This window comes from Pyxicephalus adspersus, chromosome 3 (genome assembly GCF_032062135.1).
Source record: "Pyxicephalus adspersus chromosome 3, UCB_Pads_2.0, whole genome shotgun sequence".
NCBI lineage: Eukaryota > Metazoa > Chordata > Amphibia > Anura > Pyxicephalidae > Pyxicephalus > Pyxicephalus adspersus.
In genome coordinates, this window is record NC_092860.1 from 30,919,439 (window position 1) to 30,939,226 (window position 19,788).

Below are 19,788 nucleotides of genomic sequence, written 5' to 3' on the forward strand. Positions count from 1 at the left end.
TAATCGAAAAGCAACAGCAACTCAATGGTGAACAATTTTGAACAAATTTTTTGTTGACTTTCTGAAAGTGCAGTTAGTTTTCTTCCATCACGTCAGGTTTTTTCTCTACCGCTTATATTAGCCCCCCTAGCGGTAATCCAGAGTGAGACTCGGGGTGGATTTTCCATGCAAAAAGCGGTAATTCCAAGTCACACTTGTGGTCGCTAAAAAGATTAACAAAACCCACTTACCTTGTTCCGTTGTTGTCCCCCGGCATCCAGCTGGTCCCTGCAGGTTCTGGGGACACGTCTTCTCCCTCCTATCTCCAGCCGACAAATACAGAGATTATCTCTGGGGTTTCCCCGTGACATCGGTGCATGCGTCGGTGCGGGCGGGGGGAAATTCAAATAATTTTGTATTGGATTCAATACAAAATAGCTGTATTGAGTCCAATACAAAGAAATCTTGAGATTTTATTTATGATAATTATATTATATATATATTATCTATATGCTACTGTACAGTTATAATACATGTATCGCTATTTTAACAGTATTTTGTGTTTTTTTTATTTAAAGTTTATTATTGAATGTATTAAATATTGGACATAATTCAATGAGTTATGCCAAAGAATTATAGGCCTACATTGTAAAATAAATTTCCATGCAAAAAAATGTAACACTTTTTGCTTGGAAATACGGACAGAATTAAAACGCTAGGGGGGGCTGCTCAGAGGTTGTGCGCTGCTCTACGTAGTGAATAAGCAAAAATTATTTTTCTATTTACACACGTATTTCCTTTCTTTCAGGTCATGTTTGACTCTGCTGTTTCTCATCATAAGTGTCTAAACAATCCTGATTAATTTTGTTATATCTGTGACAGTTTCACCATTCCCAGTCAAAGGGCGAGCATCAGCACATTTGTAGAGCAAGCCTATTTGGCATATTTCAAAGTTAAACTTGGTGATCAAGATAAGTCTTGGGCCCCTCATAATGTGTGTGCAAAGAGTGTGTCAAGCATGTGTGGACAAAGGGAACACGTGATAAGGTGCCATTTGGTATAGCTATGGTTTGGTGAGAGCCAGGAGATCATTTCAGTGACTGTTACTTTTGTATAGTGAAAACGTCAGGATTTAACAAAAAAAATAAATGTAACAGAGTATCCTAGTCTACCATCGACTATACGCCCAGTGGCTCATTCAGATGAAATCCCAGTGCCGGTTTTTGTTACACTATCCCCTCCTGAAGAACATGATTATGGTGATGAACTAGGTGACAACAATGATGAAGAGTTTGAAATTGAAGAGGACTCTGTTCGTAAGGGATTTGATCAGCATGAGTTGAGTGATTTGGCACGTGATTTGGGACTATCAAGAATGGCTTCAGAACTCCTAGCATCAAGACTGTGTAGGAAAAACTTGAAAAAGGAACGAAGGTATCATACTTTCGAACCAGAGTAATTGCATTTCTGCAGTACTTTAGAACTGACATTGGCTTTGTGTATTGACATAACATACCTGGTTTAGGGAAGGAATTGGGAATTCCAATCTATAACTGAACTGAATAACGACTATTCATCGATAGCTCAAAGCGGAGCTTAAAGTGTGTCCTCCTCACAATGACAATATATTTGGGTCAGTCCCAATTGGCCATTCAGTTTCTATTTGTGAAGAATATGCAGACATAAAGAGAGTCACTGTGAGATTTTGAGACTTCTCTGTGTTGTCCCTAAAATGGTATGCTTCCTTCTTGATCACCAACGCGGATACACCAATTATCCCTGTTATCTGTGCATGTGGGACAGCAGAGCTCGTGAGAGGCATTGGGTGGAAAGGAATTGGCCTCCAAGATCTGCCCTAAAACCAGGTGATCCAAACATTCTACATGAGCCACTTGTTGATAGAACGAATATTATATTCCCGCCTCTGCAGATGAAACTGGTTCTAACTGAAGGAGACTGTTTCAAATACCTCATTTCGGCATTTTCTAGCCTGTCATTTAAAAAAAATAAAGACCACTGTGTTTGATTGTCCACGGATTCAGTAGCTCATCAAAGATGAACATTTCATCAGGACAATGTCAGAAGTTGAAAAGAATGCTTGGTTATCATTCATAGCCATTGTCAAGAACTTTCTTGGAAACACACAAGCAAATAATTACACAGAAACTGTCCAGAAACTCTTGGAAAGCTATAAAATGCTTGGTTGCAATATGAGCATCAAGGTACATTTTCTGCATAGCCATCTTTCTAACTTACCCAAAAACCTTGGTGCAGTCAGGGATGAACAAGGTGAACGATTCCACCAAGATTTGAAGTTCATGGAAGGACGGTATCAGGGTAGATGCAATGTACATATGATGGCTGACCATTGTTGGAGCATCCGACGAGACTGTCCTAACACTGAACACTCCAGGAAAAGCTGTGCGCATAGATTTTTACCTTAATCTTGTCTTGTATCAATGGTCCAAGCTGCTGGTGGTTTAATGGTATGAGGGATATTTTCATGCCACACTTTGGGCCCCTTACTACCACTTACTTTAACATTATTTAGATATAGTTGCCAGCCATGTCCACCCTTTTCTAAATGCAGAGTACCCATAATTTGGTTACTTCTAGTAGGATAAAGCATCAAGTCACAAAGTTCAAATCATCTCAAACTATTTTTTTGAACATTACGATAAGCTCACCGTGCTCAAATAACCTCCATAATCACCAGTTCTCAATCTAATACAGCACTTTTGAGATGTGGCGAAACAGGTGATTTGCATCATGAATATTCAGCTGACAAATCTGCAGCAACTCTGTGATGCTATCATGTCAATATGGACCAACATGTTTTCAGAACCTTGGTAAATCAATACCATGAATAATTTTGGCAGTTAAACTTGGTAAAAGCAAGGTGTACCTAATAAAGTGGCCAATTAATGAATACAACAATGCACACAAGCACATATAAACATACTAACTACATACACACTATAAACATATACAATAACACAAACTTTTTATAAAGCACAGCGCTGTTTATTAAATAGGGGTTGCAAACAACAAATACAAACAATCACATACACACTTACACACACAACACACTAAACACATATATACTAACACATACACATACTAAACACTTATGTATAAAAGACATATATATATATACACTAAAACACACATTCACACCCTAAACACATCAGCATAAACATTTATACACAAACTAAACACATATACACTAACACACATAAACATATACACTAACACAGTGGTCGTCAACCTTTCGGACCTCACGGACCACTAAATCCGCCGAATTTGGACCGCGCATGATGGGGAGCCGTGTGTCACTTAAACGGTAAGAAACTTCCCCCAGAACCTGCCCACTCTCACATTGCAGGCTCAGGCTTGCTTGCTAAATCAACAGTGGTGCAGGGCTGTGGATGCAACAAAAGTTGTGTCCACAGCCCTGCGCTACTGTCCCCCCAGAAGAGAAGATTTACACCAGTTGGCGACCACTGCACTAACCACACACACTCTAAACTATCCCCCCAAATTCTCACACCTACTCAAGCTTTTACAAGCAGCTGGGTTTGCTGCCCATAGACCCAGTCTCTGTTATTGCCCACCCTGAGCCCTGTCTATGCCACCGTCTGTAAGAATCATGCACCTAGCATTGTGGGAGTGCGAAATTAATGCTTTGAAGATATTTTGGGGTGCTATAGCACACCTACGTACACCACTGCAGGGCGATAATCAATCAGGGAAAACCTATCCTAATTATATTAGTTTTCCCAGGCACTGGGCTTCCTCTAAATCAAAAATGAATTTACGTTGCTGAATTTGCCTGAATGCTGTGTACAGTATACAGTATACAGTATACAGTATAGGTTCTACAAAAAGTTTCTTTTTTGGCTGAAAACTCACGTTAGAGAACTTTAGAATGGCATGAAATGGAAGCCTATTAGTTAGATAAATAGTAGGGAGTATGCTAATTGGTTGGTTGTTAGCGAGCTCCTAACAACTACCAGCCAAAGGGAAGGCTGCCCGCTATTTAGTTCAGAAATTCTGCTACAGGCCAGTTACTAAGTACAAAATGGGCAACATTCTTAATGACTCATGGGTATTGAAGTGGAATTTCCAAAAGTTCCATTTTTAGGTTTACATGATCGAAGCAGGTCATTATTGCAGAATTACCGCAATGTCCCTTCTGCAACAATCTCTTGTATGCCTGATTCTGGGATTAAAAATGACCTGTGCATGTGCAGCATCGGCTTTGTTTGCCAGAGAAATATGGCATTCCCGGCTTCATTTGCATGTGGATGAGCAAGCTCCAGCACAAGTCATTCAATCAAGATGACCGAAGATCATCTGCAGAAGGAAGAAGATAAGGAAGATGGTGGTGCCCTGGGCTGGAATGCGGAGTCTCTGTTCCTTTGTTCTGCTTTAAAGCGTACCTAAACTTAACATTTTTACTTTACATAAAAGGGTAGACAACCCTTATATGTAAAGGGAAAATGGTATTCATTTTTTATTTTTTTAAGTGCAACACCCTTTTAAAAAAATAAAATAAAAAAAAAGGATTTAGCACCTCCCTTTTCAATGGGACTGAATGGGAGCGCAGAGCCTCCTGGGATACCTACGTCATGTAAGTGTATGCCTTCTGCGTATGCCAGAGATTAAAAGGAGATCCCAAACTAAGCGCAGTGTGATTGGCTCTTTTTTTCCCTTTACAGCTGGCTACGTCACCTTATCTTGCACCTGTGCAATGCGAGATTGGGTAACGTGCCAAGAAGGCTGAGGAAGAAGATGGCAGTGCCCGGTGCTTCCTCAACACCTTGATAAAGAGGAATTCTAGCATGACGAGGGACCGGATTGCAGGAAGAACCAGCGCCATTGAGGGACCTGCAGGATTAAAGGTAAATGTCATTTTTTTGCTTTCTGTTTAGTTCGCTTTAAGGGTGCTACTGCCTCCATCATCCCCAATTCACTATGTGCTTGGCCTTGGGGCATTTGTCACCATTACAAGTGCATTCACATTCACTGCTTGCTAATGTTAACCTTATCAATGCAGCTTGCAAACAAGGTGAGTGAACCTAAGCTGCAGCAAACATGAATGCCATCTCTAAGAAAACAAGACTTTTGGCTGCAGTAGGAATTCATCATGAAATAAAAACAGCTAACAGAAATGTGTTTCCTTCAGTATGGTCTTCTAATGCAAATATAGAGGATTCCACTGTAAAGGAAGCAATGACAATGCAGCCACTGGAAATGAAGCAGAATATAAAGATGAGGTCCCATAGATGGCACAGCTGGACAGCCCTGGCCGATGTGCACACTGAATGCAGAATCCTCTGGCCCCTCCCACTACAGCCCCACCTTCTTGGGCGCTGTCCATTATTGCAGTACTGAACTGGCTGTGACGTCACCTCGTCCTCTGATTGGACGTCGGGCTGTGGTGATTTTTTTGCAATGCTGAGGACGCGCATGGCACCTTTCCAAAGTCTTTAAATATTGAACTGCACAGCCAGCAGTGCCATTACGTCACCGGCTGTATGTCTCATGACGTCATCGTGCTAAAACATCACAAAGGGTGTCCTATGGTTTGTGGAGGCAGGATTATAGTCGGAGCAATTGTTTGAGGATTGCCATCTAGAAAGGATTGGGATCTCTAAACATCACGTGACAATAAGTTTGTGCCTACTTATTAATAGATGTACACCTATATCAGGTATATAATATATAATATTTACCATATATTTACTATATATATATATATAATTCTTTTTCAACTATTCCTGCAGTGACTAATTAAAGTACACTACAGCCAGAACTGAAAAGATCTGCTCACAAATAAAATGTTTATACTTTAGACTATATATATGTTTCATAGGTTAAATTCTTCCATGGGGTGACCACGTTATCTCCCTTGTGCTCCAGTGTTGTCACACCATCAGATGGGCATTTGATGAGAACTACAAGTAGCTGTTTCAGCCCCTACAATTCCAGCATGGACTGCTGTTTTTTGTATCATGACGCCCCCTGCAAATTGCCATGCCGCTATGGTTGGGGTGTATATGGTATAAAAGGAATGGAGGAGCTCAGCTATGAGGAGAGATTAGCTGAACTGACTCTATTCTCCCTTCAGAAGAGACGTATAAGGGGGGATATGATCACCCTATATAAATAATCCATATAGAGAACTCTCTTTCCCATTTTTCACTTTGAGATCATTACAAAGAACAAGAGGGCACTTTTTGTGTCTGGAAGAAAAAAAGTTTAAGCTCCGGATAAGGAAGGGATTCTTCACTGTAAGGTCTGTGAAAATGTGGAATCGGCTCCCTCAGGAAGTAGTTTCAGCAACTACCATAGATTGCTTTAGGAAAAAGCTGGATGCTACTCTAGAAGCACAGAATATAACTGGGTATTAAGGCTTTAAAGTACAAATAACAGTGACTGTAGATCCAGGGAACATCCAATTGCCTCATCGAATGAGGAAGGAATTTTTACCCCTGTTGGAGCAAATTGTACCAGGGTTTTGTTGCCTTCCTCTGGACCAACTATGTTTTATAGAGTTTTATATCTGGGATATGTTTATTTCCTTAGTTGTTGGACCTAATGGACTTTTTTTCAACCTATGTAACTATTTTTAAATGTAGCAAATGCCTTTGTGTATACATGTAGCTATTGCTGGGGTGCATGCATGGAGTCATTTCTGTGAGTGCATGGATAAAGCCACTGCTAGGGTGCATTCATATATATATATATATATATAGAATATATGAAGCTATTTACAGGGTGCATACATGTAGCTATTGCTGGGGTGAATACATGTAGCCATTGTTGGGGTGAATGCATGTAGCCATAGCTGGGGTGAATACATGTAGCCATTGTTGAGGTGAATCATGTAGCCATAGCTGGGGTGAATACATGTAGCCATTGTTGGGGTGAATGGATGTAGCCATGGCTGGGGTGAATACTTGTAGCCATTTACAGGGTGAATACAGCCATTGTTGTGCTGAGCACATAACCATTACCTGGGTTCATGTATATTGCTGGGTGCATACACTTGCTAAAAAACAAAAACAAACAATTAAAAGATGAAAGCAATAATTTCATGTACAAAATGTCTGATATACAAATATTGGCAATAAATAAATGGCATACCCCTGAACATTTCGGACATAGGGAAGAGGGACATTTTTAGCTACAATGGGCACCATATAAATGTTTGGTTAAACCAACAATTCCTTTGATTCCCACAACTATTTTTCTTTTATTTTCACATTTCCAAACAACTTATAGAATAGTTTAAAAGCTTCTGAAAGTTTTTGTAGAAAACACTTTTGTAAGTTATATAATACATGTGTTATAGAGGTTTATATATATATAAGTGAGGAGGACACAGGGACTTAGTTCCAGGGACACTTGTCAGGGAGGTAGATATTATTTAATCTGACTTCCTGTACATATCCAGCCATTGCAGATTGTCAGGCCATTAATGTATGATGCAGGGTAAGTAGGACGCTGTTGCTGCTGGTGTGTAGGTGAAGAAGCAGCACAGCCATGTCTACAAGCCATGACAGAAGCCAGCTGTGTGTTGTTGTGCCGGCAGTGAAAGGGTTATGTTGGTATGACTGCACTGCGCGCTCCCGTACTCCAGCACCTTGGATAGGTTCCATGCGCGTGCACGCGTTCTCAGAGGGGAGAGCGGCCGGGAAGTTGGCGGTGCCGCGCACAGACTCCTCATTAGGGCGCTCAGCGGGGAGCCGCACCACAAGCAGCAGGTGAGGGCACCTCCAAGCAAAGCAAGCAGCACCCAAACACTTTAATATGGAGGAATTCCTGCAACGCACCAAATCCAGGCTGGTGAGTTCATTTCACTGCTGGGCTTCCCTGTATAGTAAATGTCCTGCTTAGTGCTGTGATAAAGAATTATGGAGTTTATATGACAGCCCCACCCAGAGCAATGTGCATGGCCTATTATCTCTGATGGAGTTATCATGATGGGGGGCTTACTTTATCCTCATGGCCTTGGGACCACTGGACAAGAACTAGATTGTAAGCTCTTTGGGACAGGATCCTCTCCTCCTCCTGTGTCACTGTCTGTATCTGTCTGTCATTTGCAACCCATATTTAATGTACAGCGCTGTGTAATATGTTGGCGCTATATAATTCCTGTTTAATAATAATAATAATAATAATAAAATATAATGTTCCATGTGATATGGAGGTGTGTTTTTAACATGGTGTCATATCCTAGCCCCTTACAGTAATGGGTGTTGTAGATGTAATCAGCAGATTATTAGTTTGCTAGTCTCTGGGGTGATAGAAAACATTGATCCATTCTAGCAGGATGTATTCTGCAGATATGCCAAAATCAGGGACAAAGCTAATGCACGGAAGGGTCAACTCTGCTGCAACTTTTTACTGATCTACAGCACCCCATAACATGGCTTCACAATCAATAAAACAATATTTACATATATATGGATAGTCATATGTATATATATATAAGGTATTTTAACTGCAAATCCCACTATCGTACTCTGTAAAACTTATTTATATCTTCTGCATGACCTTGTTGATTTCGTACTCCATGAAATGAGTTATTAAATAGGATTAGAGAACACAATATGCACTCCTGAAATTTAGCTGTTGTGTTATTTTGTCCCGTTTTCACCCAATAGACGTACAAATTCTCAGTGAAAAAATAAAGTAACTTAGTTTTAGGTATATAAAGTAATTATTTTGCACTAGATGATATAAGTTGTACATTGTATGCACACAAGTGGTGATTTACCTCCTCTGGTGTTCTAGTTCTGTCCGTCTTTTTACGCAACAAGCGTTTTATTTATCTAATACATATGACATGAGATCTGGCTCTACCAGGTAGCAATCTATAATATTCATGTTTATTTTCCATCTAATATTCTGCAGTGCGTGTTTGAATTTGATTGTATAAGACAACACACGCAGTTCTTATTTCAGAAACTTTTTACAAAGTTAAAAAAAAACCCTTAACTTTTGCAAATAAAAGCTGCAGCCGATGGTGGTGGGGGTGTTAGTGTATCAGACACTTTGGCCTGAATACTGGGTACTTAGGGTACTGGTATACCCTCAGACGCACACGCACCCCCCCCCCCCTTAGGCTTAGGCCTTTCTCTTTTTCATATCTGTGTTTCTTTTTTTTCTGAAACATCCCACAAATAATTCCTATGGCCCAATTCATGTTTTCAGTCTCTGCCCATCTCCTGTAGCATATCTGCAGTTACTGATTATCTCTTGTAGCAAGCTTGTAGTCTTTTGCCTTCTCCCGATTTGTGTCTAGTATCTGACAGCTTTCACTAGCAATATATTTACTGAAGATTATATCCAACTTAGTGATTTTATGGGCCAGATTTAAGGTCCCATGCACCAATAAAGTTGGTATAACCTGACAGCTCTGAGTCTGCTGGAGCTGCTGACATCACATATCAAAGTTTTTACAGGTAAATAAACACACATAAAATATGATAAATATAACTTGAACTTCTTTGTTAAAATACCTAATTTGGCAGCAGGGTCTCTTTAATTCAGTTGATTTTGTATACAATTAAAAAAAAAATGGTATTGTAATCTTATTTGCCTCCCTGGTTTTGTAAATAATATGCATTTAAATATTGTTTATTATTTTTATATATTAGTTAGACACATAGAAAACCACTAATAGTAGGAATTTCCGAAATGGCACCAAAAATAAAGCAATATTTACTATTTCATACATTGTTCAAGTAAGTGTTTCTCAACCGGGGTTCTTCCAGAGGTTGTCAGGGTTTTCCTGAGCAATGAGCAGTTTGTGACTCTTGGGTCATTTCTAGTGATACGAATGATCTCTATGGCTATCTGTAAGTGTGGCAGCCTTCCTAATGGCCAGCAATGTAAAGGCATTCATCCTACTAACTTCCACACTAATGCACTAACTTATTAAGTAATTATAGTAGGGGTTTCCTGAAGACCTGAAAGTTTTTTTCAAGGGCTTCCCCATGTTAAAAAGTTTGCAAAACACTGGTAATAATTGCTACTTTGTAATATTTGAGACATATTGCCATATATTGTATATTTCTACATTTTTGTAGCTCTTGTGCTTACATATACTGCATAAAAAAACTGTATATGTCTGGTGTTGTCATATTCCAATACGCTGAAATATTTAGTTCTTAAAGTGGACCTTTAGGCAAATGATAATTTTTTATACAATCAAAGTACCAATATTATCAACTTGCAATTAAAAAATACCCCTTTTTTGGCTTTATCTCCTGACAACTTCTCTAGCTAATCAGATTAGCAGCCTTGTCATACAATGGGATGAAGGTATTTGCACCTTGAGACTACAGGTGGAGTTCAGTGGCAACCCCCAGGATGGTACATCCATACCTAATGCCATTGTAGTGGTATGCTATGAACATTCTAGTTATGTGTTTGCTGGCAAATAATCTAGGAAGCAGATGGAAACTGATGGGATAAAGATGGTGGCCGCATCTTATGAAGTGCAAGGGGTTGAATAGTTGGATACTGGAATTTGAGTTTAGTCAAAATATTATTTATCTATAATATTAAACTTACGTCAATTTTTTCGTTGAGGCCTGACATCTACATCACACATTTTTAGATACTGTTCCAGAAAGTGTTTAAGTCCAGATCAAGAATCCATTAATTTGGCCTCTCAGTGGGCATTAACATTAAAAAAGAGCAATGGAAGCCACAATACAAATGCTGAGTGTCTTCTTTGAGGCATCCTGTACCATAATTACATGTAAATATCTCTAGCTTTAGAACCATCACACAGTTTAAGCCTTTTTTTTTGAGATAACAGTTTGGCCATTTGTCACGTTTTTTTTTACTTTCTGTATGTGAGAATTCTTCTCACTGTTTGTGTTACCAGTTTAGGAAACAATACCAATAGGACACTAAAAGGTATAGTCATTACTAAAGTAGAGATTTAGTAGATCAGTGGTTGCCAACTTTTCAGGTCCGCGGACAACTAAAATCACTGGCTCCCGACGGCGCATGCGCGGGGACCCAGGTGTCACTGAAAGGGTGGAACCCCCCCAGAGGGATGTCATTATGACATAACCCCGCCCACTCTCCCATCGTAGATCTGAACCTTCAATGGGAGAGTCGGCGGGTTATGTGCAGGGACACAACCCACCCACCCACCTCCCTGAGCCTCTGCATCCCCACAGCGGGGTCCTTCCCCTGGCCCCTCGGGGGTGAGCCAGCCAGAGCCGCGGACCCCCAAAATTTTCTTACGGACCACCGGTTGGTGACTGCTGTAGTAGATCATTCTTTGCTGTCTTTTGTCTGCAGAACGGAAAGTGGGCAGTAAAACTTGAGAAGGTCTGTACACCTTGTCTACTGAATCCAAAACCCTCCCAAAATAGTCTTAGAGCAGGTTCAGACCTTCCTCTACATATTACATATTTTTCACTTTGCAAGGAAAAATACATATTTTTCCTTGCAAAGTGTTTGCCTTGTTCAATAAGAACCAGCATCTGGACTTGTGACAGCTGGTGGCAGTGAGTGGTACATGTACTAGTACCGTTCACTGCAGCCCCTATTTATTCCCCATAGGGGCTGCCGCAGGAGCACACTACATGTAGCGTCACCTCAGTGATAAAGCACCGCAATGTCACCACCAGTGTGAATTAGTCCTTAGAAGGACATACACTTTACCTTTATGTTTACATTTGGGAAAGCAGTTCATGAAAAGAAAATATTTTAGCTGGGCTTAGCTGTTAAAACAAAACTCTGGGCTTGTAAAATAAAAATTGCCATACATAATTCTATCCTTAGTGTCCTTGGTCTAGGGATCTTACTAGTTCTTCTCAATCTCCTATTTTTCTGGAGATACATGGATTCTAAATGCTGCAGAGAGCAGTGAGTGCCACGAAATGAGGTGGCAATTCACTCTTTTTCTTAGTCCAAGGCAGAAAGTGGACACCTGACTCTTAGAGCTCACAGAAAGAAGGTTCAAGTGTCAACTCGAGCAGTGGTAAGTTCTGTAGGACTGTTTTTTAATAATTTGGAGGACGATCAGGGATCTATTTTTTTGATCCTCTGAATCTGTACCTATTATTTAAAAAAAGTTTCAATTTTATGGAACAGCGCTGTTAAATCTGCTTTGGCTGAACATTTTAGCAGAAAAGTACTGCTGAAACAGCAATTATGATGGTACAATTGTGTGTTCATGCACTGAGAAATCTGGATGTTAAACACTACAGTTTGCTTTAAATAGGAAACTACTTTTAGAGTAGTCATTAAATACTATGTAGCCTTGTAAATTCTGAGATACTTTTTTCATCAAAGTCCAGTTTTTTAGCATCGCTGCTAATCTTTTGAAGAATCTTTAGGTAAAATAAACAGGAGTTTATCATCTTATCATCTTTCTGTGACTCACAAGCTACTTACTTTATTATCAGGCATTGGCATTTTCATTTAGACGTTAAAGGATCATGGAACCCAATTTTATTATTCCATTCTGTTTTGATGGAATGTTGGGCAGTTACCGTGTTTCCCCGATAATAAGGCATCCCCATCAAATAAGCCACCCCCGATTTTTGCTCAAAACAATAAAACAAAGCACCCCCCGCAAATAAGACACCCACCGATTGCTGCCACTGTGTGCCTCTGTGTGATTCCTCGGTGCTGGCTGCAGTGCAGAGCTAAACTGAAAGTGACTTCAAAGGCCCGCACACACGCCTGCGACTCCGCTCCAGGAAGGACAAGTAAGCTGCTGATCCCTGCCCTAACGGAGTCTGTTACCCGGGCGTAGAAGCCAAAAAAAGTGAGTCAGTGAACAGAAGGGGATAATGAATGGCACATGAGTGATCAGAAGGGGACAATGAATGGCACATGAGTGATCAGAAGGGGACAACGAATGGCACATGAGTGATCAGAAGGGGACAATGAATGGCACATAAGTGATCAGAAGGGGACAATCAATGGCACAGAGTGATCAGAAGGGGACAATCAATGGCACAGAGTGATCAGAAGGGGACAATCAATGGCACAGAGTGATCAGAAGGGGACAATGAATGGCACATGAGTGATCATGAGTGATTTTCAACAATAAATGTGTACTGTTTTCTTCTTCATGCAAAAATAAGACATCCCCCTGAAAATAAGACCTAGGGCATGTTTTGGCATTTCAAAAAATATAAGACAGTGCCTTATCATTGGGGAAACAGGGTAAGGGACCCACATCACTAGGACCCCAGTTAACATATATTCACAACTGCACCCTTCTACTAGACATACAGAGCAATTTAAGCATTTTTGCAGTTGATTTACTAAAGAAGTAGTTGCTGTTGCCTGCTTAGTGTGTAGAGCAGCCTTTCATGATCTATTTACCATGGGGGAAACTTTGAAATAACTTGTTGGTCCCAATGCACCCCTAATAAAGTTACTATATTCATAGCTCACAGTACATCAATGTAGTAGTCAGTAGGAAAAATGCCTCTTACATTGCTGGCCATGGGAAAGAATGTCATCCTTACAGATAGCCAAAAAGATCATTGGTATCAGTTAAACTGACCTGAGAGGCACAAATGGCTCAATGCTCAAGGAACCCCTAACAACCTCTGGAGAATCGAGGTTCAAAAACACTGATATAGTGTGAAGTTGACTATGTTCAATCAATCATCTAGGTATACAAACATAAACCCTGTTCTTTTTTAATTCCTCTAAAATTTCCTTTGATAATTAAAAAGTCTGTAACCCTTCAGTAAATTCACAGTTAATGTTTAGCTAAAAAAACAAAATTAATAGAATATTTTGTTTTTATGCTATAAGATCTTCTCTGAATAAACGTAAAAACAAAATATTGTTTTAATGATCGTTTTTTGTGAAAAAAAAAACATATTTTATTCTTGTCCATTCTGTAGAAAAGTTTAACTTGCTCTGAAAACACTCCGTCAGCTTTTTTGTTTTTCTGCCAAGACACATCATAAGCTGCTCAATTTTTCTTTCATGTGACAGGAACACCCTGCTGGAAACCATATTGCAGGCCTTGGGACAGAAGCAGTACATCTTTCTAATCAGTGGTCTATTGTATATATGATATACTGACATCTGTAACTCTGCATGGCTCTGGCAGTGAGGGGTTAATTGTTAGAGATAGTGATATAATGTGAAAATTCTGAAGCCATGGTCGAGAAGTTATAGCCAGATGGTGCTCGGCATGTTTGCAAGTCCCTCACTCCATCCATGTTGGGTCTGTGGTGTTTCTGACATTAATTTACTTTCATTTCATTTGCTTAGAGTTTCCATGGTTAACAGTACTTATAATATATTAGCTATTTGGTGCTTATTATTATTTGTTTTCAATATATCCATGCCACTCCAAGTATCATCAACCCCTAACACTTGACAGTATTACTGCTTGAGGTGGACCTAAATTCACATGTTGTTTTTTTATCTAAGGCCCGGTTTATATTGCCACTGGGTAATAATATTTTTCAGAGTATTATCACCTCCTTAAAAAACTGTATCCATCTGTATAATCTAGATTGTGATTTTTCAACCAGGGTTCCTCCATAGGTTGGAAGGGGTTTCTGGAACCATAAGAAAATTGTGACTGTCATGTCAGTTTAACTGGCATCAATAATCTTTGGCTAGTTGTAAGGTGGCAATTACCAGAACTGAAAGTAATGGAGAATATAAAATGTTGAAAAATTCCCACCAGGACAGGAATAAAAGGAAAGTCTACCAGTAAGTGCATTTGTTGGAATGACAACTGTTAAAATAGGGCTTTCCATCATTTTTATAAAATATGTTGCAGAGTATAAACTTCTATGTGCAGACTTGCTGGATTTTGACTAAAGTTCCTTTCCTAAAGTACTTTTAAAACACAAAGAATTCCAACACCTAAAGCAATTGGGTAGTCTGCCCACTGTATGGAAGTCATCGGGCGTTAATGTTTAGGCATGTTGAGTGTTACCAATCAGAAGGAGCTGTGGCTGCTAGAAAACACTTGTCAAAAAAACTTATCGAGCATTTATGCATTTCTGATTAGGTATGTCAGTATTGCAGAAAGGGACAGGAAATGTCTCTTCTCCAATATTCCGTTTCACCTGCCTGATCACTCCGTGCAACTGTCAAAAACCCGACAATCATGGCTCCCCCTGCACTTGGCAGCACTGAATAAACTCCCATGCAAGATGGACAAAGATTGCAAGGAACAAGATGGCAGCTCCCAGTGTCAGAACAGGGACAAGTAAGTTAAGTGGGTTAAGTTCTGCTTTAAGGTGGGAAATTGTGGTAAGCACAGTTTGTTTGGAGGATGGTGGAGTGAGGAAAATGGAATATAGGGAAGGAAACGGGATAAATGTACTTTATTTGGAAGCACACTTATCCTTTAAGTTCTTCCTTAAAAGTTTGGCAGGGAATAAAACAGCCGCACAACTCTATAATGTAATTAATTTCACAGTTAATTAATTTTATGATAAAAGGCTTCTGTGCAGAAAGGACCTGTATTGCATCATTGGGAGCAAGTGTGCAGGAATGAATGCTTCCAAAGACTCTGGTATGGATGTAAGCAAATATAATAAAACATAAATGTGCTCAAAAAGGTAATAAATATTATACCAAAATTATCTACATCTACTTAGTATTTAAAGTATGATACAACAATGTAATTGAATTAGAATCAGTTAAAAAAACTAGTTCACACATATAGTTCAGATACTTTTTTTGTGTAATATATTAGAAGTGTAAGGAGTTAAATCAGATTTTAATGCTGTCTGTACCCCCACTAGAGAGATTTACACTTGTAATTTACCCTGGTTACCACTGTTACCAGACTTGAAAATGTATATTTTGAGGTCCATTTTAAATGCTTTCACCCTCACAATTCAACAAAACTTTTCCCACAAAGGTACACATTGGATTCAGTTGAAAAATGTATGAATCATGAACACAAGTTGATTTACATATTGGGCCTGATTTAATCAGTGAAGCTGGGAGATCCAGCAAACCTGGAATTGATCTGGTCTCGGATTAAAAGCACTTGCTAACAAATAGCAAATGGCTTTATACCCAAGTGAGCCAAGTTTGCTTTATCACCCAGGTTCACTGATGAAAGTGTATCTTCTCCAGCCTTGGTGACATTTAATAAACCAGGTCCATTTTCTAAATAACTCTACAGGTAGTCCCCCAGTTAAGAACATCCGAGATAAGGACGACTTCTAGATACCAACGGACTTCCCTGCTGGCTCACGTGCGGGACGGAGGCTTGATGGGAGGGTGGTTTGCATGATTTGCGTAAGAAATCTTTTGCTAAACACAGTTGAGGTTGTGAATGATCATAAGAGCTGAGCTGATCTGCAGCCTCTTGTAACTCTTTAATGACCAAGACAAACTCTGCAGCTGTTTCTTTTTGCATATCAAAGCACAGCTTGCTCCAATAAATAAAGTTTTTTTTTTCTGCTTTGTTTGTGATTAACTTTCAGTGAGGATTTTTTACAGTAACTGACACCCTGCTGCACTAATATTATGTTTAGACAAACATTTGTCCTAATTGCATTTATTAAAATAATGTACCTGTTTCGACTTACATACAAATTCAACATAGAAACAAACCTACAGTCCCTATCTCGTATGTAACCCGCAGACTACCTGTAGTGTGAAAAATGTGTGCATTTCAGCTAAATGTGTGAATCCTGGGTAAAAACATTTATAAATAGACCCCATAAAGTGGTGGGGTCATTAGAATTGAAATACAGAGGAAATCATTCAGACATTGTTACAGTGACAACTGCATAAGATGAAATTTCCTTCACTTGCTGCTTTCACTTTCTGTTGTGTCTACATGACAGGAAGTTAACCGACACTCCCTATTAAACCAGACATTGGTTTTTAATAACCTACTCTTTTAACAGCCCTATTCTATCTGTTTTGGGGTGTAGATGATTTTACTTCAAATAAAACGATTCATTCACTAGTCATGTGTAAAACATACAAGATGTCATTGCTGGGCTCTTTTTATAGACAGGGAAGATAAGGAAAAAATGGTCAATGGCCAATGCTTACAATATACTGGTTTGATAGAAACCCAAATCCTGACACTTCTAGTCAGGCCAAGGAACAGGAGTTGCAGATGCTATATTTGTAAATGGGCCCCTAGGCTTCTTTTCTGGACCTAGTTCTGGCCTATATAGAACTAAACCACCAAATGCAATAAAGTGCAGCTGGAGCAGTGGTGTAGCTTAATGAAACCATGTGAACCATTGTTTTTGTGCTTTTAGTCATTTAGTTCAGTTTTGAGCCTGAATGCATTGACTTATTTATCCTTACTACAGGTGGAAAAATTAGGAAACTGGTAATCATTGTTGTTGTGTTAGACTTTATCTGCTCCCCTTTACTAATTGTATCTCTCTATGTTCTTAGCATGCTGTAAATTTAATTCCTAAAGGTTTGAATAAGTCATTACGAGAAATCAGTAAACTCCTATCATTACAGAGAATGTGTTCCTCTGCGATACAGACAATTACCTCCCATTGATCCTGTCTCAGACACATAAAAAAAGGAGCAGCCATTGGAGCTTTATTGTTTATCACTGACTCTGGCTGGGGACCCTAAAAGAGCTCCATCAGCCAGGTGCAAGTCAGGGCTCAACAAGTGTGTAAGCCATAATTCATAGAGCCTGCAAGATTATATTAGAGGTATGTGCTCTGTCCTGGAGAAGGTATACTTTATTCAACCTGGTCCTGTTAATTAAGGATTGTAGTTATTAAAGATTTGAATTTTATTTATCAAAAATTTTTCATATATTATTGCAAATTTTGGATCCAACTTTTCTATGTATTAAAGGCAAAAAAGTTGCCTTTAGTAGTGGGGTGGGCGGTTACCGTGTCCCCTCTTCTTTTTTTGTGACTATACCCCTGGTTACCAAATACCTAAATCTGTTCCACCCATGTATTAATGGTGCAGAATACATACCTTGGACATACCATGAAAAAGCAGTATTGAAAAAATTACAGAATGGATGAAGAGTTTATTGCATTTTGGAAATAAAGTGAGAAAAACATAGTAGGGTTTTTTTGTGTGGCAAATAAGTTTTTATATATATGTATATATATATATATATATATATATATATATATATAAATATATATATATATACACATATATGTGCATTGATTAGATAGGTGAAATCATATTTACAATAACAATGTGCATATTACAATAACAAAAACAAAATATGATTGTAACCCCATCTATTCTAGTGGGGTGGATTGAACTAAATACTCTAATTTTCCTAACTGAATTAGCAGCCGTTAATTCCAAAGCAGAGATAAGAGTAAACACCGTAAATGTAATAGGTCTCACGTTCCGATACATTTCACCTATGAGCGTCCTCGGGATAATTTATACCTATATGCATAGTTCTCCCCAGAGGTTTTTAGCCGGTTGCTCCGCCCGGCTGATTTGAATACCCCGCCCAGCTCTCGGCAGCTCTCATCCTCGGATGCACGGATCTCAGTGAAGCTGCTCTGTGCCATCCATTCAGAGTATTGCACACAGCTCAGCCTTCATGTGAAGGGGACACAGGCAGCCCCGCCCCCATCTCATAGCACCAGCTCTGCCTGTGAAATGTATCCAGTGTGTATAAACTCTGCATGTCATTCTGCATCCTCACAGCTCTGTATACAAACCTCCATATCTAATTCTGGAGAAATTGGGGTTTGAGGTAAGATGCAGACAGATATGTGTAACAGAGCAGGCAGCAAACTTTGCTAGGTAGAGATTTATGTTCTCATATTGCCATACTAATTACATTTTAAAAAGGTTTAACCACAAGTGTCCCCCACTTGCACCTACAGTTTCAGTTTCTTATCCCTCAAGGTAATACAACCAACGGTTTAGGAGATCTGAAGGTTTGAACACAGCGAGTTGTTAGGCTGCAGAATATGACAAGCAGCTTTTACACTCACATAGCCATCACACTGCGCTGCCGATGACATTACACACTGCGGATAAACTTCACAGACAGTGTATTATTATAGAATATGGACAGTGATGAGAGGGGGTCACTGTCTGTCTTGTCCCCATCTGATATCCCATGCATGATGCTAATAAAGCATCGCCACATTTTTAACATTATATTAAAGAGTGACTTTCTCTGTTATGTAATGGAAAAATGTGCGTTTTTTGTTTTTACACTTTTGTAGAGAGGACCTCTCCCCTTCAGTCTTCACTTCCATTTCGGTAAAGACCGAAGGGGAAATCCGCAGCCTCCAGGGATATTTGTGTCGCATATCCCAAAAGGCTCTGCACTGCTCCTTGTATGCATGCACCTTCAGAGGATTTATTATAATGTAAAAAAGTGTTCAATCTCATGCATGCACAGTGCAAGGCAGCACTGGACATACAAGTGAGGATCAGAGAAAAGGTGGAAGCTGAGCCAGCATGGGCCTGCTGGGCTAATTTTGTAAAAGAATCAAGTGAAAAAAAAATGTTTTCACAAAAGTTCACTTAACCTAAATATAGACACAGGAGCACTTCTGAAGTACGGCTGAATTCACACCGGCAGTAAGGTTACATTTGTCTATTCCTCATGCCAGGAACCACTGCTGCTTAAAAAACTTCTAGCTCTGAAAAAGCCCAGTACTTACCGCCTGGTACCAATCCTAGGTGCCTAGCACTTACCACCTGTTACCAATCCTAGGTGCCCAGCACTTACCGCCTGTTACCAATCCTAGGTGCCTAGCACTTACCACCTGTTACCAATCCTAGGTGCCCAGCACACACCGCCTGTTACCAATCCTAGGTGCCCAGCACTTA

General features: G+C 39.5%; 1 protein-coding gene across 8 annotated transcripts in view; it reads left to right on the top strand.

Moving 5' to 3' along the window:
• The first annotated feature begins 7,762 nt into the window (after positions 1–7,762).
• Positions 7,763–19,788, top strand: part of PRUNE2 (prune homolog 2 with BCH domain) — a 125,272-nt gene continuing 113,246 nt past the window's right edge. For all 8 annotated transcript variants that reach the window (XR_011919760.1, XR_011919761.1, XM_072404118.1 and 5 more), the window contains exon 1: positions 7,763–7,833. Coding sequence is in view for 6 of the 8 variants with exons in the window: in XM_072404118.1 (XP_072260219.1) it covers positions 7,798–7,833 (36 nt within the window). In the remaining 2 variants the exon portion in view is untranslated. The remainder of the gene's footprint in view (positions 7,834–19,788) is intronic.